This window comes from Lepidochelys kempii, chromosome 5 (genome assembly GCF_965140285.1).
Source record: "Lepidochelys kempii isolate rLepKem1 chromosome 5, rLepKem1.hap1, whole genome shotgun sequence".
Lineage (NCBI taxonomy): Eukaryota > Metazoa > Chordata > Testudines > Cheloniidae > Lepidochelys > Lepidochelys kempii.
In genome coordinates this window covers 129266451-129288776 of record NC_136384.1, presented here as the reverse complement: position 1 = coordinate 129288776, position 22326 = coordinate 129266451, and the positions used below count along the sequence as shown (strand labels likewise).

Genomic DNA, 22326 nt, shown 5'->3' with positions numbered 1-22326 from the left:
ATAACATGAAAGAAACCTCCCAAAACAGTTTTTGGATTGATTCAAGTGCTAAAAAGGTCATGGAACCATATGATTTTCTTAGCACTTGACAAAAATACATCCCCAGTAATATCCCAAAGTGCAGTAGTACAATGCAACTTAACTCACCACCACTGAACCAGTGAAGTTAAACATAAACCGCCCTCTCCTCCAACAATTCCCCACATTTCCAATTCCCACTCCTCATTCAGTTCTCCTCTGCCTTCTGAGAACATATGTACATTAACTGTCTTACTAGGGAGAAAATGTAACTCTAACCATTCAGTCAGCAAACCCACTCATGACAGTACTGAAGGCTAAGGAGATGATTAACCAGATATGCAGCCTGTTACTTCTAGGTCATTGCTTCAAATGTAGCCTGTGGCAGCACTGACTAAAAGATCTGGGGGCCTGAGAGAAGTGAGTGGGTTGTCCCAGTCCAGTTGCCTCACAAAATGTGTCCACATCACAAAAAGCACCATCCTAGCTGGTACCAACTGATCATGTTAGTGTCCAGGGAGACAGATATGTTCCTCTCACTCCTTGTGTTGGTCCCAAGAGTCATGACTGAGGCACTGACAGGACAGCGTGGACCAGGCCATAAGTGCAGTGGATATGAAAATGCCATCTCCTGGCCTGTCTAATCTACTCCATTCAAGCACATAGAATTCATGCCACTGCCACACCAGCTGTCCCTTCATTTCTTGAAGAACATGAATCGGGTCTAAATTCAATCGTGCAAGTTAAAGGGCCCAGCCCTTTTCAAATCTGATTTATAATCCATGTTATTTACTAACCTGTGTTTTCCCATCTGGTCTAACCCAGGGCCATGTTCCATTCCTCTCCAGGGCTTTTATCTTTGCATTAAGTTTGTGTGCAAGTAGGATTGTTAGAGGCATGCATTCCTCAGTTTCATCAGTGGCATAATCAAACATCAATCCCTGCATTGAGGCAATAGAAAATAAAACATAATTCCAAGGCACTTATTTCCATTTTCTGTTCATGGGAAGAGGCATCTGTGACATGAAGTCTGGGTGTAGTGTCACTTGCTTCTTTACACATACACCAGTCTTGAAATCAAACAGCCGACCAGTGTAATCCCTTCTTCGAAGAATCTCAGATCAACAGCATTGCCTGGTTCCCAAGAAATAATTCCATCTCATCAATAACCCACTCTAATCAGAGACCAAAACAAAGAGCTAACTGCTGTTGCTTGCACAGCTCCACCCGCCCTCCTCAAAACTACCTGTACACACAACCATCCATAACCCAAAACACCATAGCATGTCTTTTTAAGAACTTGAAAGACTAACACAGTGCCACCTGATGACATCTGCCATAACAAAAAGTTTAGTTGTAGCTTTAGCCTTTAGAGCCGTTGGATATGTGCAGGCAGCACTTATTGAAACCAATGCGTGCCAGGTTTTCTTGGCCTTGTTATTAATCATGTACACAATATTTAGTTCAAACCCACATGCTTTAATTGTCTACAATGTATTCTGCATAGTCTTTTTTTTTTTAAACAAAGGATATGCTCCAATGCAAATTAACTGAGTTTGCAATGTATATTGGACTGGGCTTTAACTGCTTAAAATAAAGACACTTTACCTGGTCCCCAGCTCCAATGTCATCTTCACTCTTGCCATGGGAGACAGCATGTTTGATTTCTTTACACTGTTGTTCTAGAGCTACCAGCACTGTACAAGTCTTATAGTCTAATCCTGGTGAAGAGAAGTGGAAGTGAATGATACCACAATATTCTTCTTTTGTTTGTTTTCAGAAATAAGTCAGCTATAAAAGCTTTACTTCACGGATAGTTCAAAAAAGGTTGGCTGAAGATTTGAGGTATTTGGGTTACAAAGTGTAGGAATTAATCTTATGCCAGAAGCTTGGCTTCGTCTCCCTCCAGTGGGTAGGCCATGTATAAACATTTGCACATTACAGTCCCCAAGCTATTCTGGGCTTTTAGGCAAATTAGCAGAAGCTCATGCTTTTTATGAGGTGTCAGATTCTATCCCATAGGTCACGCAATCAGAGACATTGTCCATATTCTGTTATTGGTGGACAAATGCCAATGCCTAAAGTCATTTAATTAGGAAAGTTTGAAGAGTGTGGTGAAAGGAAGCAGGGCTTTTTTTCATTGTCTCCTGTAAAGGGCACTTGATGAAACTAGACAGAAGTATATTTGAGATGAATACAGGGAAATGCTGACGTAGAATAGTCATGTAGGGGAGTCACTGCTGCAGGAACCCACTGTAGCAACTACATTAGTAGGAATACTGAAGAATTCCCTTGTGTATGAACTTCAAGTCTCAAAGTTTACTCAAACCTAAATACAAGGAAGACCAGTCCTTCTGTTTTTATAATAGGCCATCTGGCTGCAGACAAGTCATATACCATGCCTAACCATCCTGTCATTTATGCATGCTCCAATTCCACTACTTCAGTGGGAATGGTGGGGGTTCAGCACTTCTAACAGTCAATTTCTGAGTGACATGTTGACTCAAGGCCACATCCAATACACATCCATATTTATATTATCTTTTTTCCTCCTGCAGGATCAGAGTCATCCATGATGTTATTTCACTGAGGACTGTTACAGAGTAATTTGACAGCACGTAATCAGAACTGACTATGAACCAGGAAGCAAGTACATAACTCACCTTTTGAAGAGTCATCATAGCCTATCCTCTTAAGGGTCTCTCGCACAATTTGCTGGTAATCCACTACAGCTTTGGAAGTGATCTCTCCACAGAGCAAGATTATCCCTGTTTTGGACACACATTCTGTAAAGAGTTGAAATAATACTACAGTAAAATGAAAGTTCTCGCTATGTGTATAGGCTTTTGAAAGAGTATTTGGTCCTAGAAGCAACTGTGTAGTACAGTTTGAGGCTGATTGGACAGAACATGTTGTGGAATTGCTTCAGTAAATAAGTCTTAAGCTTGGCCTAATTTTTAAACATGTCTTGCTACCAATCACAGACTCTTGTCCTTTGCAACAGTGTGGGATGGATCCTCCTGTCTACTCCAGTTGCTTTATACTGTTCTGGACACCTGAGATTCCCTTAGTGAAACTGAATCCCCTGGTGGTGCAAAGCAACTCCTCCTGGCCCTGGACATGGTGAGAGTTCTCAGTAAACAGCGAGCATCATCAGAATGGCTCTGTACTCCACCAAGTGCCAGTTGCCATGACGTCTGGCTGTCCAGCTGACCAAGGAGGCAATTTATAGCACTTTGAAGTGTGACCCTGTGATCCTGTAACTATTCCCTTCCAATTGCCTGTTGCTCCCACTTGATGCCTCTTATCTTGGTTTAGACAGTAAACTTTGGGGGCAGGAATAGTCTTAGGCCCAGATTTCTAATAGTATTTAGCTATTGCTATGCAGAATGTTGCAACGCCTAGACACTTAGGAGCCAAAATGCCATTGACAGTCTATGGGAATTAGGCTCCCAAGTGTTTAAATCCCTTTTGAAAAGAGGATTTAGGGTCCTAAATAAGTTAGATATTGTAGCGCTGATTGCAGCAACACCTAAATACCTTTAAAAATCTGGACCTTAGTGTCTACAGTGCCAAGCCCAGCAAGCTCAGATTTTAAGTAAGACCCCCTCCCTCCCCTCCCCCGGTGCTACTACAGTACAGTCTCTCAATTTACAGTACATACAACAAAGTGGCTGTCCTGAGCTGCACGTACCTTTGTCTAAAGTTAAAACACAATCAAATGAAAGCCAGCAGCTGCTCCTCGCCCTCAAAACAAAAAACCAACCAACCAAAATCATTGAGCCCAAACAATACCTCTGCCCACAGACCATTAGTGATTGTTGGGTGTGGGGCTGGACACCACCTATGCTAAATCCAAGGGCGGGTCACAACCTGCTATCATAAATGTCTGAAGCACCATTGTACTCACACCCTTTGCACTACTGCAATAATATGTGTACAAAATAAGCCTTGTGAGGTATCATATGAAAGCTAGTATGCTGCTGATTATTAATATCATTGCAAAATGCATCTGTTAATGTTATATGTGAAATTATGAATTCCCTCAGTATGATATAACTAGAACATGTTTACAGCCAGCAGCCTAGCCCAGGTGATAAACAAGTCTGTCCTCGACAAAGGAATGTGGGTTTACCTTAATTTCCATATTATCAATACACAGAGCCATCAAGCTAAACCAATGGGGTTTATTCTGATCCTGAACTGGAGAGACAGAGAATTAACATGGCTCCTGGACCCCAGAGAGACACAGGAGACTGAATCCCCAGGAGGCCTTTCTGAGACATCAGTTCAGAGATAAGGAACAGAGAGAGATTCCATCTTTATCCTTTACCTTAGAAGACAAAGAAACCACATGATTTGATCTCTGTGATGAGTCCTGGCCAGCAAAAGCTGGAAAGCCAACTGTGGATGAGAGAAACTGCCTTGAACAAAGACTGTATCTTGCTAGATTAAGTTTTAGACTTTTAGATTCATATTTTCACTTTTATTTGCTTGTAACCAGCTCTACCTTTATCTTGTTTATTTGGTATCACTTAATCAATGCTGTTTTGTTAATAAATTTGCTTTGCTTTCATTATAAATCATCAGTGCTGTGTAAGTTCAGTAAAGTGTGTGCTTCTAGGAAGCTAGCAAGTTGGAGTGTTTTACTGTCTCTGTAAAGGCAGCAAACACTTTCTCTATGAGGGCCTCTGCAGTAGGACAATTTTGGGGTGAATTCAGGGCTGGAAAGATACTATGGTCAGTCTGCAAGGAGTAATCAGGTTGGGCAAAACCAGGGTGAAGCTGTGATGGGATCCCTGGGGTACAACCTGAAACTGTGGGAGTGCTGTGCCCTTAACTCTCCAGCCTGGGCTGTCTCTTTCAATGCTTTGTTAGTGACAAGCAGCAAACCTCTCCAGGTGCTGTGGTCACTTAGCTAAAAGCATGCAGGGAAATGCCCAGCTAAATTACATGAGTGCTATCTCTAAGCCACACATGAACCATACGTAGAGAAACACCAGCAAATCCCCCAAGCCTTGCACCCCAGAAATGTACAGTTTTACACTGCTCAAGACCTTCTCTTGAACAATGAAGGTTCATTAATTTATTTGCCGCTTTTTCAAATAATAGTGGACAAGCACCAGCCTCTGTAATCGGAACAGATTCCCCATGAACTTTAGACAAACTCACTGGTAAAGATAAAACATTAAAATAAGCTTATTAACTACAGAAAGACAGATTTTAAGTGAGTATAAGTGGTAGGCGTAAACGTCAAAGACAGTTACCTAAGAAATAAAAAGTAAAAGCACAGTCTAAATCTGAAGCTCTATTAGACTAAGGAAGATTTGAATCAAACAGCTTTTCCCAACCCACTGAATGTCACAAGTAGGTTACATATCTTAATACACCAGCTGAATTTCCTTCTCAGCCTGGGACCAATCTCCTCAGTTTGAAGTCTTTGTTTTCCCATCATTATTGTTGCCTTCAGTGTAGGTGGGGGAGAAGAGAAGTAGTCTCATGATGCCACTGTTCCTTATTTTATACTCTCAATTCCTGTCCAGGAAAAATATTGGCCCAGACATGTCCTGATGGGCCTTGCTGAGTCAGAGTTGAGCAATCCCGTGGTGCCTGTGCAACTGTCTCTTACAGAATTGTAAATCTCTTCTTTACAATTCCCCTGCTGGTCAATGACTCGTGATGGTCACATAATGCCTGTTTGGGTGTGGGTCACCTCCTTTGTTGCCACTGGAGAACTAGCAGTGGGCAACTCCCAGACAAAAGGCAGATAGTTACCAAACCCCTTAGAGGCCTGGATGAATCCCAAAACATCAGAGGTTTTGCACAGTGTATCAGAGGTGTTGTCTACACAGATGTTTCACACTCTCAACGAGAGTCTTGTGAACTTCAGTGTCAGACAGTATCTCTTGGATTCTCTGGGAAGCCTTAGCTGTCTAGAGGTTTATAGATTAGCAGCACACTCCAGTGATTCTCATCTCTGATTTCTGATTAAATGGATGCCCTAAAATGATTTTTATTCAAGTGAGCTTTTGCTGCACTTGAACCCAGAAAAAATGCTGTATACAGAGGTAAAATCAACTCCCAACTGAGTACTCTGCTGTTTGTACCACTGCATTAGCCCCTCTTGTCACAGCATCACACTCAGAGCTCCTGTTGAGTTGCTTGTCCACTATGACCCCTGCATTCTTTTCAAAGTCACTGAGGTCCGGGATACAGTCCCCCTTCTATAGGTATGGCCTGCATTCCTTCTTCCTCAATATATATCCTGGCATTTGTCTGTATTAAAACAAATTATGTTTGAGTGGGCCCAGTTTACCAAGTGATCCAGATCACTCTATATGACTACCATGGCCTCCTCATTATTTACCACTTGGTCACTCTTTGTGTTACCTACAAATTTTATCAGCAGTGATTTTATACTTATTTCTAGATCACTGATTTGAAGTTTGAATAGCCTCAGGTCTAGAACAGATGCAGAACCCCACAAGAAACACCCCCATTTACAGACTCCTCTTTGACAACTACTTTGAGATCTGTCAGTTAGCCACTTTTTAATCCATATAATGTATGCTCTATTGATACTGTATAATGCTAACATTGAATCAGAATATTATGGATCACTAAGTCAAATGTCTGATCAAAAAAACCCCACTACATTTATTACATCCACAAAGTTACTTTATCAACCAAACTTTTAATCTCAAAGAATAAAACCGGGTTTGTTTGACAAGACTTATTTTCCTTAAAATCACATTGACTAGCAACTAATTATACTGCTATCCTTTCATTCTTCACTGATTCCTGTATCAGGTTTTCCATTATCTTCCCCAGGATTGATGTTAGGGTAATCGGCCTGGGACACCTTGGAACATCCTGCTTGCCCTTTTTGAATACTGGCACATTAGTATTCTTCCAGTCTTCTGGAATTTCCTTGGTATTCCAATATTTATTAAAAATTAACATCATCAAGCCAGGGATCTCCTAATCCAAATCTTTTAGGACTTGTAGGTGCCAGTTATCTCGGCCTGATGATTTAAAAATATTTATCCCTAGCAGATGTTGTCTAATGTCATCCTCAGTTACTAATAGACTGGAAAATACTTCATCATCCTCATGTGATACAAGTATATCATCATGGTTCTTTCCAAAAACAGAACAGAAATATTTATTGAACACGTCTACCTTTCCCCCAAACCTGATATACTTCAACTCTTTATTGTCCTTAGTCCCGCCAGCACTGGATTTTTCTCTGGTGTCTTTAGCTTCCTTTATCAAATTTCTACACTTCTGAACTTCTATTTTATATCCAGTGCTATTTCCCCTTTCTCCATTTGGTATATATTCCTTTCCCCACCCCACCCCCAAACTACTGCTTTCACTTTACACTGAACCAGTTTGGGCTTTTAGCCAAAGTTGTCTTCTTTCTTGATTGTGGACTCGTGGCTTTTTGGCCATCTATTAAACAAATCATTGAATGCAAAGCTATACAAATGCAGAGAATTATTTATTTTACTTTTTTAAATTTATTTTTTCTTAATCAGAAAAGAGTACTTACCACAAGCAACCTTAGCATCTGGATCAACTCTGATATGAGCATCAATGACAGCATCGCTGATCTGATCACACTTTTTATCTAGACAAAAAGTAATATATTATTTAGTTGTTACCTGTAATAAATATTTTTAAAACATAATACAAACATGATCTCCAGAAGTATGCCATGTACTAAGAGCATCAGGTAGGCACCATAAAGAAGGAGATGCATAAACAGAATTTCCTTCCCAATGGAAATGAGAGTTCTAGTTTTTAAGTACCTGCCTAGATGCAAGTTTGGCACTAAATATACAGAAATGGATCTATGCCTTTACTTTCTCCTCCCGCTCCAGTCCACAACAGCAGAAACATCCCTGCTATCTCCCAGTACCCCAGGCCCCACAAGTTATAATGAGTCACCAGGAGGGGAAATAGCCTTGTCTAAAATGGTCTGAAAACTTAGTTTCAGGGAAAAACTCCACAATCACTGAAAAAGGTATTGAATCAAATGGTAGCTAAGCTTTGGGACAAGGACTATATTTTACTTTGTACAGTGCCTCGTACTCTAGGATACCCAATGCTGACTGGAGATTAACTTCTAGGCATTATCACTGTACATATAACCTGGACAAAAAGGTGAGCTGTAACTAGATCAGAACTAGAAGAAAACATTAAAGAAAAATACTACACTAGATTGTTTATAAATATGTAATTTCTTAGAGCAGTGCATTGAGCATATGGAAGGACAGATTAGATCCAAAAATCTGTAGTTTGTGTCAGTAGAGACCTGATCCAATTAAGTTTGTTGAAAATTTTATTTTCAAACTTCCATTTAATGTGAAAAACAATTCCTCTCTTTTCAGAGCTCCTCTAAGGCAAGCAAATGTGGAATTTGTAGAGAAGATAAACAGACTGTGATGTGACTGTAACCAGGTGTTGAGGTATGCAGCGCTTAATATTCATAAGATAAAATTCTTTTCTTCCTGTCTTCATCTGCAAACAGGGCAGGAATTTAAGGAAATTAATTTCAACCAGAGGGTTTACGTGCTCCTAATATTTGGAGCAAAGCTAACAATTATGCACAGCAACGGTATTTTTTTCTGTAATAATAAAGCAGTGACTTAAGATTCAGAGGGTGAGCGCAACCTGCACCAAGGACTTAAAGTCAGGAGGCATTTGGACAGAGTACTATGCAAACAAAGAAGTATGTATTTATGCTGAAAAATCTCAACTTGACGTTTTAATGTTAACTTCTGGCTTTACTTTAATTACTAGAAACATAGGGCCAGATTTTTAAAGGTTTTTAGGTGCCTAAACATGAAGATAGATGAGCAGTGGGGTTTCTCTAAAGCATCTAGGCACCCAAAGTCTATTGATGCTTCTGAAAAATACCATTAGGAACCTATCTGCATCTTTAAGCATCTAAATATCTTTAAAAATCTGGGCCTTTACTCACCACTACTCCCACACTCAAGTTCAAATTAAGAACAGACCAAAACAAAAAGGAAGAGCACGAAGAATTTGTGAGCCACATAAATATAGTGAAGCTTTGGTGTATAATTTTTATGTCCACACTCACAGGCTTGTTATGTTGGTGCATATGAAGTACAAGTACATTTCAGTTCAGTGAACAATAGTTCTGTGGTTGAGTGTTCACATTCTGTAGCTGCAACAGGAAAGTGAATTTCAGTGCTAGTGTATTTTGATCTTTTCGTATTTGCTTTCCATGAATGATCTTGTCCTAACGCCTTAACAATGCAAATACTCATGAAAATCAAGTAAGTGTGACTGACTATTGATCAAAGGCTAATTATTTTCCTTTGCTAGTCAGTTGTAAAACTTACAATTTGCTATTTTCTACAAGGAAGTGCACTGGCATGGACTTCTGCACCTGTTCAGAGTCTTATTCAGACTCCATGCTAGTGTACTTACTTGTAGGATCAGAACCTTTGTCAGTTACATAAGTCAATCAGCCAGGGTGAGCTGGCGGACAAGAGATAATTGCTAAGAAGTTAATAAAGATATGACCAAATTTGAAAATGTTGTTATCTGACATCAATATGTGAAGGTGAAATTCACTCAATGAATTATTTGCCTCTAATCTGAAGAGATGAAAGAATGTTTTCTAGCTAGCAGTAGACTTTGTTCTTTCAGTATATTAGGTATCCTAAAATGCATTCTACATTGCTATGGAATGAAACAAGACAGACAGCAACACCAAAAACTCTGGGGGCCTCATGTTCCCCTCTCTTTATGCAGGAGGAGAGGAGCCAAGAGAGAAAGTAGACTGTAGGGAGCAGTGATCCACCCAGACCAGACCTACACCGTCCCGGACCGCAGTATCTTTGATAACCTATTTCTGGTTCGTGACCTTTTGGAACTCGGGAGTAGAGACGGTCTGTCGTTCGCCCTCCTGTCCCTAGATCAGGAGAAGGCGTTCGACAGGGTGGACCATGGGTACCTCCTGAACACTCTGCAAACGTTTGGCTTCGGACCCCAGTTTGTGGGTTTTCTCTGGGTGCTGTACGCCTCCACAGAGTGTCTGGTTAAGCTCAACTGGACCCTGACTGAACCGGTCAGCTTCGGGTGAGGAGTATGGCAGGGGTGCCCCCTCTCGGGCCAGCTGTACGCTCTGGTGATCAAGCCCTTCCTCTGCCTCCTCTGCAGGAGGTTGACAGGGTTGATGCTGTGGGAGCCGGAGCTGCGGCTGGTCCTGTCGACGTACGCCGATGACGTGCTCCTCGTGGTCCAGGACTCGGGCAACTTGGAGTGGGTGGAGGCTTGCCAGGCTATCTATTCGGCAGCCTCTTCTGCCCGGGTCAACTGGGTCAAGAGCTCTGGCTTGGCAGTAGGAGACGGGCGGCGGGCGAGCTCCCTCCCACCCGCGCTTCAGACCATCCGGTGGAGCACAGGTCCGCTGCTCTACCTCGGCGTTTACCTTTCTGCCACACATCCCTCTCCACCGGAGAACTGGGAAAATTTAGAGAGCGGGGTGATAGAGCGGCTCTGGAAATGGACGGGACTAGTCCGATGTCTCTCCCTCCGTGGGAGAGCGCTGGTGCTTAATCAGCTAGTCCTGTCCAAGCTCTGGTACCGGCTCAACACCCTGGTCCCGGCCCCGGGTTCCCTGACCAACCTCCAGACATCGATTCTGGGGTTCTTTTGGTCAGGAATGCACTGGGCCCCTGTAGGGGTTCTTCATCTACCCCTGAAGGAAAGAGGACAGGGTCTGAAGTGTCTGCACACTCAGGTCTGCGTCTTCCGCCTCCAGGCCCTACAGAGGCTCCTCTATAGTGCAGGCAGTTCAGCGTGGAGCATACTGGCGCACGCCATCCTGCGCCACATCCGAGGGCTCCGATATGACCAGCAGCTCTTTTATCTCCATCCGGGAGGTCTTCCGCAAGAACTCTCCGGGCTACCGGTCTTCTACCAGGACCTCCTCCGGACTTGGAAACTGTTTTTAACGATCAGGTCCGTGGCAGCCACCGAGGGGGTAGATCTCCTTGCGGAGCCCCTGCTACACGACACCCAACTCCATGTGCAGGTGGCGGAGTCCCACTCGGTGCGCCAGAGCTTGATCCTGGCAGAAGTCACAAGAGTTGGAGACCTCCTGGACTACGACCAGGGAGACTGGCTGGATCCTCTGACGCTCGCCCGGTGCAAGGGGCTCTCCAGACCTCATACCCCCCGGCGCATACTTCAGGAGGTGAAGGCCACTTTGCCGCCCGCTGCTCAAGCTTACCTCGATCGGGTCCTGCTCGAGGGCACGCCCCGCCCACCCTCTACCCCAGGCCTGCCGGACCTTTTAATTGGACCCCTGCCCCGTAGACCCAATCGACCCCCTCACCACTTTACGGCAAGCCGGCTGCATGAACTGCAGCCAGTACGCTTCCAAAACGCGCCAAGGAAACATTTACACGCCCTCACCCTAGTGTCCCACCCCGACACAAAGTGGCGAGACCTTCTGTCACCTTTGGAGAGTGAGCAGCCCCAGTGGGCCAGCCTATATTCCACCTTGGTTCCGAGGCCCGTCGGGGACATCAGTTGGCGGCTCCTTCACAGAGCTGTGAGCACGGGCACATACTTGGCGTGGTTCAACCCCATCCCAGACACCTGTCCCTTTTGCGGTGTGAGGGAAACCCTGGCGCACGTATATTTGGAGTGCGCCAGGCTGCAGCCCCTGTTCCAGCTCCTCACAAATCTTTTATTACATTTTAGGTTGCATTTTTCCCCTCACCTTTTTATTTATGCACTCCCCATCCGTGGCCTCACAAAGTGGCGGGATCTCCTAGTTAACCTCCTCCTGGCCCTGGCTAAAACGGCCATCTATAAAACCAGAAAGAGGAGGTTGGCCAATGGAGTTTCCTGTGACTGTGGGGCCGTTTTCCGATCCTTGGTCCGTTCATGTATCCGGGCAGAGTTCCTCTGGGCGGCATCCACCAACTCCCTTGATGCTTTTGAGGAGCGGTGGGCGCTGTCCGAGGCTATCTGCTTGGTGTCCCCGTCCAGCTCCCTTTGTTTTGACCCTTTGATTGGGGGAGAGAGTAAGGGACCCCAGCCCCAGCCAATGCTGCTGCAGACACTACCACCTTACAGGGGTCCTTTCACACGTGGGTGCACATGCCCCTCCCCCCCCGGGTTGTCCACCCCACAGCCTGCCCCATTTTAGAGGACAGAGACGGGCTAGATGGCTACAGGAGAGTAATTTTTTTTTGAAGCAAAAGAGAGTGCCTAGCTGTGAAATGGGCCATGGAAACACTACATTATTACCTTCTGGGATGACAGTTTACTCTTGTGACCGACCATGCCCCCCTCCAGTGGATGCTTTCCTCTAAAATGGGCACAAATGATATAAAGTGAAACATTTGGAGATTGTAAAGAGGCAGCATGCAGATTTTTTTGTCATGTAAGCATGAGGGGAAAATAGACTTTTCTCTTTGATCAGTATAGTGTCCAAACACTGTATTTTGCTTTAATGATGAATTTTATAGAACAATATTCTGTATTTGGGAGGGGGAAAAAAACCTTTTAAAATTATAAACACTTTTATTCTTTTTCTAATAACCTACAGATGGTAAGTGATGCCCCTTACCAATATTGTATTTGAGTCACTGGCAGAGTGAGAAATGAGATAATTAAAAGGTCACAATATACTAGGTCATTCTGGGGTCACTGGGAAAGACAACTGGCTGAGTATCAGCAATCCCTCAACAATGGGACTGTGACAAAGTGGGGATTTTCCCTTGTTATGTTGTATGTGAGCCTTACTGTTGAGCCTATGTGAGTTTTATGAATACTGTGTGTGCCTCAGTTTCCCTGTGTGCTGCACCAATGCCTAGGCGATGGGATAAGGGTGTGTGGCTGAGACCCTGTAACCTGAGACCCAGGAGGAGGATGCGACCAGGTGACACTTTGCCTGGGAAGCAAAACAAAGACCAGGAGAAGGAGCAGCGGGGGGTATCTAAGGTCAGGTCAATGGAAGCTGAGCAGTCTGCTTGAGGGGGACTGGAACGGGGAGTCCTGGGTGTCTGGCCCGGGATTCCTCCAACATGGACTTGGCTGAAAGTTACTGATTTCTGGGCTAACAAGTTCTGTTCTACGCTGTGTTCCTGTCGACTAATAAACCTTCCGTTTTATGCTGGTTGAGAGTCACTGCTGACTGTGGAGTTGGGGTGCAGAGCCCTCTGGCTTTCCCAGGAGCCCCGCCCGGGTGGACTCACTGCGGGAAGCGCACAGTGTGGAAGGGGATGATGAATGCTCTGAGGTCAGACCCAGGAAGTTTGAAGCTGTGTAAGCTTCTTGCCCTGGTGACAGTATGCTCAGAGAGAGGAGGCTCCCCCAGAGTCCTGACTGGCTTCATACAGAGCAGTTCCAGAGCATCGGACCTATGACTCTGACAGGGACTAAAAGCAGTGCCCTGCCTCAGAGGTTCTTAAACTTGTTGATGCTTAGGCCACATCTGAAAAGGTGTCTGGTAGACCATCTCCCCTCCCATTCTGACCATGCAGACCGAGACCACCATCTTCCTTCCTACTTGCAATCCTACAATACCCCTATAGCAATTTCAGCAATTGTTTATACAGACAAATACTATTTGGAAAGCATAGCATTAAAGATAATTAAGGTGACTGAAGAAGCTCAGTCCTCTTTGAAACGGTGACTGTACTTTGGCTAATTTCATTACGTGTATTGCAGTAACACATGCAGGCCCCAACCAGGGATGAAGGCCCCATTATGCTAGGTGCTTTGCACATGGAATAAGAGTGAGTCCCTGCCCCAAAGAGCTTAGAGATAAGATTTTCAGGAATTACTAGTGACTTTTGATGCCCCAATTTTTGGGTGCTCTGCCTGAGACACTTTAAAGGGACCTGTTTTAGACAGCAGGTGCTCACTCTCTGAAACACAAGCCTGTAAGGTGTCTCAAGTAGAGCACCTACAAATGGAGTCACCAAAAATTACTCTGAAAATCTTGGTCTATTGTTGGAGCTATCAGGGGGTGGTACACACAAACAAGGAAGGACAAACAGTGAACTGACTGCTCCTTAAAATACTAAACCATTGCAGCACACCAGTTGCCTAGCTATTGTCAAGTGTTTCATATACATCACTGCAGAGCTGACCTGAGGAATTTTCACCTTTTCACTCCCATCAGTTCTGTCTCAGGCTAGGTCGTCATTACAGAATTAACTCTGGTTATCTACACTTCAGTTAACTCCTTAAATTAACCTAGCTCAGGGAGGGCAGAACAACACTTGAGCTGCACAGAGTGATAGGATTAGCAGCTCACTAGTTGTGCTAACTCAAGCTGTTGCTTGTACCTGGGGTCAAGCCAATTCTGGGCAGCAGTGACCATGAGATGGTCGAGTTCAGGATCCTGACACAAGGAAGAAAGGAGAGCAGCAGAATACGGACCCTGCACTTCAGAAAAGCAGACTTTGACTCCCTCAGGAAACTGATGGGCAGGATCCCCTGGGAGGCTAATATGAGAAGGAAAGCAGTCCAGGAGAGCTGGCTGTATTTTAAAGAAGCCTATTGAGGGTGCAGGAACAAACCATCCCGATGTACAGAAAGAATAGCAAGTATGGCAGGTGACCAGCTTGGCTTAACATAGACATCTTCGGTGAGCTTAAACACAAAAAGGAAGCTTATAGGAAGAGGAAACTTGGACAGATGACTAGGGAGGCGTATAAAATTATTGCTCAAGCATGCAGGGGTGTAATCAGGAAGGCCAAAACACAATTGGAGTTGCAGCTAGCAAGAGATGTGAAGGGTAACAAGAAGGGTTTCTACAGGTATGTTAGCAACAATAAGGTCAGGGAAAGTGTGGGACCTTTATTAAATGGGGGAGGCAATCTAGTGACAGATGATGTGAAAAAAGCTGAAGTATTCAATGCTTTTGTTGCCTCAATCTTCACAGACAAGGTCAGTTTCCAGACTGCTGCACTGGGAAGCACAGTATGGGGAGCAGGTATGCAGCACTCAGTGGTGAAAGAACAGGTTAAGGACTATATAGAAAAACTGGACATGCACAAGTCCATAAGGCTGGATGGAATGCATCCGAGGGTGCTGAGGGAGTTGGCTGACGTGATTGCAGAGCCATTAGCCATTATCTTTGAAAACTCATGGTGACTGGGGGAGGTCCCCAGACGATTGGAAAAAGGCAAATATAGTGCCCATCTTTAAAAAAGGGAAGAACCAGGGAACTACACACCAGTCAGCCTCACCTCAGTCCCTGGAAAAGTCATGGAGCAGGTCCTCAAGGAAACCATTTTGAAGCACTTGGAGGAGAGGAAGGTGATCAGGAACAGTAACATGGATTCACCAAGGGCAAGTCATGCCTGACCAACCTGATTGCCTTCTATGATAAGATAACCGGCTCTGTGGATACGGGGAAAGCGGTGGACATGATATAGCTTGATTTTAGCAAAGCTTTAGATATGGTCTCCACAGTATTCTTGCCAGCAAGTTAAAGAAGTATGAACTGGATGAATGGACTATAAGGTGGATAGAAAGCTGGCTAGATTGTCGGGCTCAACGGCTAGTGATCAGCAGCTCGATGTCTAGTTTGCAGTCAGTATCAAGCGGAGTGCCCCAGGGGTGGGTCCTGGGCCCGGTTTTGTTCAACATCTTCATTAATGATCTTGATGATGGAATGGATTGCACCCTCAGCAAGTTTGCAGATGAAACTAAGCTGGAGGGAGAGGCAGATACGCAAGAGGGTAGGGATAGGGTCCAGGGGGACCCAGACAAATTGGAGGATTGGGCCAAAAGAAATCTGATGAGGTTCAACAAGGACAAGTGCAGAGTCCTGCACCTAGGATGGAAGAATCCCATGCACTGCTACAGGCTGGGGACCAACTGACTAAGCAGCAGTTCTGCAGAAAAGGACCTGGGGATTACAGTGGACGAGAAGCTAGATATGAATCATAGAATCATAGAATATCAGGGTTGGAAGGAACCTCAAGAGGTCATCTAGTCCAGCCCCCTGCTCAAAGCAGGACCAATCCCCAACTAAATCATCCTGGCCAGGGCTTTGTCAAGCCTGATCTTAAAAACCTCAAAGGAAGGAGATTCCACCACCTCCCTAGATAACGCATTCCAGTGCTTCACCACCCTCCCAGTGAAAAAGTTTTTCCTAATATCCAACCTAAACCTCCCCCACTGCAACTTGACACCACTACTCCTCGTTCTGTCATCTGCTACCACTGAGAACAGTGTGCCCTTGTTGCCAAGAAGGCTAACGGCATATTGGGCTTCATTAGTAGAAGCATTTCCAGCAAATCGAGGGAAGTGATTATTCCCCTCTCTTTGGCACTGGTGAGGCCACATAGAATCATAGAATCATAGAATATCAGAGTTGGAAGGGACCTCAGGAGGTCATCTAGTCCAACCCCCTGCTCAAAGCAGGACCAATCCCCAATTAAATCATCCCAGCCAGGGCTTTTTCATGCCTGACCTTAAAAACTTCTAAGGAAGGAGATTCCACCACCTCCCTAGGTAACGCATTCCAGTGTTTCACCACCCTCCTAGTGAAAAAGTTTTTCCTAATATCCAACCTAAATCTCCCCCACTGCAACTTGAGACCATTACTCCTTGTCCTGTCATCCGCTACCACTGAGAATAGTCTAGATCCATCCTCTTTGGAACCACCTTTCAGGTAGTTGAAAGCAGCTATCAAATCCCCCCTCATTCTTCTCTTCTGCAGACTAAACAATCCCAGTTCCCTCAGCCTCTCCTCATAAGTCATGTGTTCCAGTCCCCTAATCATTTTTGTTGCCCTCCGCTGGACTCTTCCCAATTTTTCCACATCCTTCTTGTACTGTGGGGCCCAAAACGGGACACAGTACTCCAGATGAGGCCTCACCAATGTCGAATAGAGGGGAACGATCACGTCCCTCAATCTGCTGGCTATGCCCCTACTTATACATCCCAAAATGCCATTGGCCTTCTTGGCAACAAGGGCACACTGTTGACTCATATCCAGCTTCTTGTCCACTGTAACATCTAGGTCCTTTTCTGCAGAATTGCTGCCGAGCCATTCGGTCCCTAGTCTGTAGCGGTGCATTGGATTCTTCCGTCCTAAGTGCAGGACTCTGCACTTGTCCTTGTTGAACCTCATCAGATTTCTTTTGGCCCAATCCTCCAATTTGTCTAGGCCCCTGTATCCTATTCCTACCCTTCAACGTATCTACCACTCCTCCCAGTTTAGTGTCATCTGCAAACTTGCTGAGGGTGCAATCCACACCATCCTCCAGATCATTTATGAAGATATTGAACAAAACCGGCCCCAGGACTTACCCTTGGGGCACTCCTCTTGATACTGGCTGCCAACTAGACATGGAGCCATTGATCACTACCCATTGAGTCTGACAATCTAGCCAACTTTCTACCCACCTTATAGTGCATTCATCCAGCCCATACTTCTTTAACTTGCTGACATGAATACTGTGGGAGACAGTGTCAAAAGCTTTGCTAAAGTCAAGGAACAACACGTCCACTGCTTTCCCTTCATCCACAGAACCAGTTATCTCGTCATAGAAGGCAATTAGATTAGTCAGGCATGACTTGCCCTTGGTGAATCTATGCTGACTGTTCCTGATCACTTTCCTCTCCTCTAAGTGCTTCAGAATTGATTCCTTGAGGACCTGCTCTATGATTTTTCCAGGGACTGAGGTGAGGCTGACTGGCTTGTAGTTCCCAGGATCCTCCTTCTTCCTTTTTTTAAAGATGGGCACTACATTAGCCTTTTTCCAGTCGTCCGGGACTTCCCCCAATCCCCATGAGTTTTCAAAGATAATGGACAATGGCTCCGCAATCACATCCGCCAACTCCTTTAGCACTCTCAGATGCAGCGCATCCAGCCCCATGGACTTGTGCTCATCCAGCTTTTCTAAATAGTCCCGAACCACTTCTTTCTCCACAGAGGGCTGGTCACGTCCTCCCCATGCTGTGCTGCCCAGTGCTGTAGTCTGGGAGCTGACCTTGTTCATGAAGACAGAGGCAAAAAAAGTATTGAGTACATTCGCTTTTTCCACATCCTCTGTCACTAGGTTGCCTCCCTCATTCAGTAAGGGGCCCACACTTTCCTTGACTTTCTTCTTGTTGCCAACATACCTGAAGAAACCCTTCTTGTTACTCTTGACATCTCTTGCTAGCTGCAACTTCAGGTGTGATTTGGCCTTCCTGATTTCACTCCTGCATGCCCAAGCAATATTTTTATACTCATCCCTGGTCATTTGTCCAATCTTCCACTTCTTGTAAGCTTCTTTTTTGTGTTTAAGATCAGCAAGGATTTCACTGTTAAGCCAAGCTGGTCGCCTGCCATATTTACTATTCTTTCTACACATCAGGATGGTTTCTCCCTGTAACCTTAATAAGGATTCTTTAAAATAAAGCCAGCTCTCCTGGACTCCTTTCCCCCTCATGTTATTCTCCCAGGGGATCTTGTCCATCAGTTCCCTGAGGGAGTCAAAGTCTGCTTTTCTGAAGTCCAGGGTCTGTATTCTGCTGCTTTCCTTTCCTCCTTGTGTCAGGATCCTGAACTCGACCATCTCATGGTCACTGCCTTCCAGGTTCCCATCCACTTTTGCTTCCCCTACTAATTCTTCACATCTGGAGTACTGCATCCAGTTTTGGGCCTACCACTACAGAAAGAATGTGAACAAATTGGAGAGAGTCAAGTGGAGGGCAACGAAAAGTATTAGGGGGCTGGGGCACATGACTTATGAGGAGAGGCTGAGGGAACTGAGCTTATTTAGTTTGTAGAAGAGAAGAGTGAGGGGGGATTTGATAGCAGCCTTCAACTACCTGAAGCGGGGTTCCAAAGAGGATGGAGCTAGGCTGTTCTAAGTGGTGGCAAAAGACAGAACAAGGAGCAATGGCCTCAAGTTGCAGTGGGGGAGGTCTACATTGGTTATTAGGAAAAACTATTTCAGCAGGAGGGCAGTGAAGCACTGGAATGGGTTCCCTAGGGAGGTGGTGGAATCTCCATCCTTAGAGGTTTTTAAGACCCAGCTTGACAAGGCCCTGGCTGGGATGACTTAGTTGGGGTTGGTCCTGCTTTGAGCAGCGGGTTGGACTAGATGACCTCCTGAGGTTTCTTCCAACTCTAATCTTCTATGAGTCCATGTTAAAGTACCACCACACTCAACAATTCAGTGCAGAGAAACACTGCAGTGAAAACAAGCCTTCTGTTAGAAGCCACAGCCATATGAGCAATCAGCTCTTCAGAGACCGCCAGCAATTGCAAGTAGTGCACAGGCCACTGGTATCAGTTTGGCAATGTCTGCTTGCCCTATCTAATTTGCTGAAGAGAAAAAGCTTTCAGTGCCCTGTGCTGAAGGAATCCAGTGCTCAGACATTTGGGCAATATTTGTAGAGCAGTGATTGCTCAAAAGGGTATGTGATCTAGAGCAATAAAAGGACTTTAAACCAACATCAATGAATTTTATTGAGCCTTTCTGAAAATTATTAACTCATTTAATTTATTGCTTTACTGTATTTTTAAAAGATTCATTATTGCAAAGTACCAGTAAGAGAGGGAAGGCAATGATGCAAACTAAAAATACCCAGGCACTGTTTTGTGAAAAGTTAGTTCCTTTGTGGTTTACTTTTATCTCTTACTAAGTATGAACTGATACATTGGTGTTCCTCCACACAGAATTCAGAGACATCACTGGAAGTTTTGTGTGTGAAAGGAATAGAGGATTGCTAGTCTGAGAAGTTGAAATATTTGAGAGGGTACAGAAAACCCACAAAAACTATTTGAGGACTGGAGAGACAATCTCAGCTGACCCACTCCTGCTGACTTGGGCTCACGCTAAAGGGTTGTTTAATTGTGGTGTAGACATTCGGGCTTGAGGGGCAGCCCAAGCTCTAGGACACTCCCCCCTTGCGGGGTCCTATTGGCGGGAGTCCAGCCCAAGTCCAAATGTCTACACCGCAATGAAATAGCCCCTTAGCCCGAGCCCCAGGAGCCTGAGTCAGCTGGTGAGGGCCAGCCATAGGTTTTTAATTGCACTGTAGACATACCCTTAAAGAGACCAATCTGTTTAGCTTACCATAAAAACTAAATTGACTTAATTACAGGGTATAAGTATCTTCACAGGGAGAAAATTTCAGGTATTAAAAGGCTCTAATCTAGTGGAAAAAGGTATAATGAAAACCAGTAGCTGGAAGCTGAAGCCAGACAAATTCAGATCAGAATTTAGACACAAATTTTTAACAGTCAGGGTATTTAACCATTGGAACAACCAACCAATGGAAATGGTGTTTCTTCATTTCTCAAGGTCTTCAAATCAAGACAGGAAGTCTTTCTGGAAGATATGATCTAGTCAAACACAAGTTATTGCAGTCAGTACAGGGGTAACTGGGTGAAAATTAATGGCCTGTGATATATAGGAGATAAGACTAGATGAGCTAATAGTCCCTTCTGGCCTTAAACTCTGTGAATCTGAAGTATTTCTTCGTCCCCAAGAAAGTAAGATCTTAGTCCCAATTCAGCAAACAGAGGCCTGGTCTACACTACGGGATTAGGTCGAATTTACCTGCGTTAGGTCGATTTTAAAATGAATGCGTCCACACAACCAACCCCATTCCATCGACTTAAAGGGCTCTTAAAATTGACTTCTGTACTCCTCCCCGGCAAGGGGAGTAGCACTAAAATCGACCTTGCTGGGTCGAATTTGGAGCAGTGTGGACGCAAATCGACGGTACTGGCCTCCAGGAGCTATCCCAGAGTGCTCCATTGTGACGGCTCTGGACAGCACTTTGAACTCCGATGCACTAGCCAGGTACACAGGAAAAGCCCTGGGAGCTTTTGAATTTCATTTCCTGTTTGGTCAGCGTGGTGAACTTAGCAGCACAGGTGACCATGCAGTCACCCCAGAATCGCAAACGAGCTCCAGTACGGACCAAACGGGAGACACTGGATCTGATTGCTGTATGGGGAGAAGCATCTGTGCAGGCAGAACTCCGATCAAAAAGAAGAAATGCAAATATACTTGCCAAAATTTCACAGGGCATGTTGGAGAGAGGCTACAACAGGGACACACAGCAGTGCCGCATGAAAGTTAAGGAGCTGAGGCAAGCCTACCAAAAGACAAAGGAGGCAAACAGTCGCTCTGGGTCAGAGCCCCATACATGCTGCTTTTATGATCAGCTGCATGGCATTCTAGGAGGGGACCCTACCACTACCCCACCACTGTCCGTGAACACCTGCAAGGTCTCATGCAACAGGGAGGAGGATTTTGTGGATGAGGAGGAGGAGGAGAATGCGCAGCAGGCAAGCGGTGAATCCGTTCTCCCCGGCAGCCCCCACAGGACCTTTTCATCACCCTGGAGCCAATACTCTCCGAAGGCGGGATCCCCTGACCCTCTAGTGAGTGCACATTTGTAACTACAGTAAAGGGTTTAAAAACAATAGCGTTTAATGTTTGATTTTCCCTGAAGAATTGGGATGCATTCGCGGCCAGTACAGCTACTGGAAAAGTCTGTTCACATGTCTGGGGATGGAGCGGGAATCCTCCAGGGACATCTCCATGAAGTTCTCCTGGAGGTACTCTGAAAGTAGTCTGGAATCTTTGCAGCACAAAGCATGGCAGTGAATGGTCCTGGGTTTTGGTCGCATTTAAGCAACATTTGGTCTATATCAGGGATCTCAAACTCAAATCATCATGAGGGCCACATGAGGACTAGTACATTGGCCTGACAGCCACATCACTGACACCCCCCACCCCACTGCCCCTGGCCCCGCCCCACTCCACCCCTTCCATGAGGCCCTGCCCCTGCCTCACCTCGTCCCACCCTTTCCCCTCCCCCATTCCAACCCCTTCCCCAAAGTCCCCACCCCAACTCTGCCCCCTCCCTACCCCTATTCCAACCCCTTCCCCAAATCCCTGTCCCTGCCCCGCCTCTTCTCCACCTCCTCCCCTGAGCACGCAGCTCCCCACTCCTCCCCCTCCCTCCTGGAAAGCCCTAAGCGCCGCCAAACAGATGTTTGGCGGCAGGAAGCGCCTGGAGGTATGCAGAGGAGCGGGGACGCGGTGCACTGGGGGTGGGGGCAGCAGGTGAGGGGAGCTTAGTGGGCCACAGGAAATAACTCCGGGGGGCACCGGGGAGGGGCCACAGGGAACTTGGCAGGCCACAGCAAATAACTCCACAGGCCTCATGCGGCCTGCGTGTTTGAGACCCCTGGTCTATATCTTTCTGTGTTAGCTTCAGGAGAGCGATATCATTCATGGTCACCTAGTAGAAATAGGGGAATTTTTGTAAGGG

The 22326-nt window shown here is 45.3% G+C and overlaps 1 protein-coding gene across 14 annotated transcripts in view; it reads right to left on the bottom strand.

The window, feature by feature from the left end:
* The window catches only part of LOC140911854 (S-adenosylmethionine synthase), a 57970-nt gene that overhangs the window by 22064 nt on the left and 13580 nt on the right, over positions 1 to 22326 (bottom strand). For all 14 annotated transcript variants that reach the window (XM_073345834.1, XM_073345832.1, XM_073345827.1 and 11 more), the window contains 4 exons: positions 7574 to 7651; positions 2682 to 2804; positions 1627 to 1739; positions 816 to 959 (listed from right to left, as the gene is read on the bottom strand). In XM_073345834.1, the coding sequence (XP_073201935.1) occupies positions 816 to 959; positions 1627 to 1739; positions 2682 to 2804; positions 7574 to 7651 (458 nt within the window). The remainder of the gene's footprint in view (positions 1 to 815; positions 960 to 1626; positions 1740 to 2681; positions 2805 to 7573; positions 7652 to 22326) is intronic.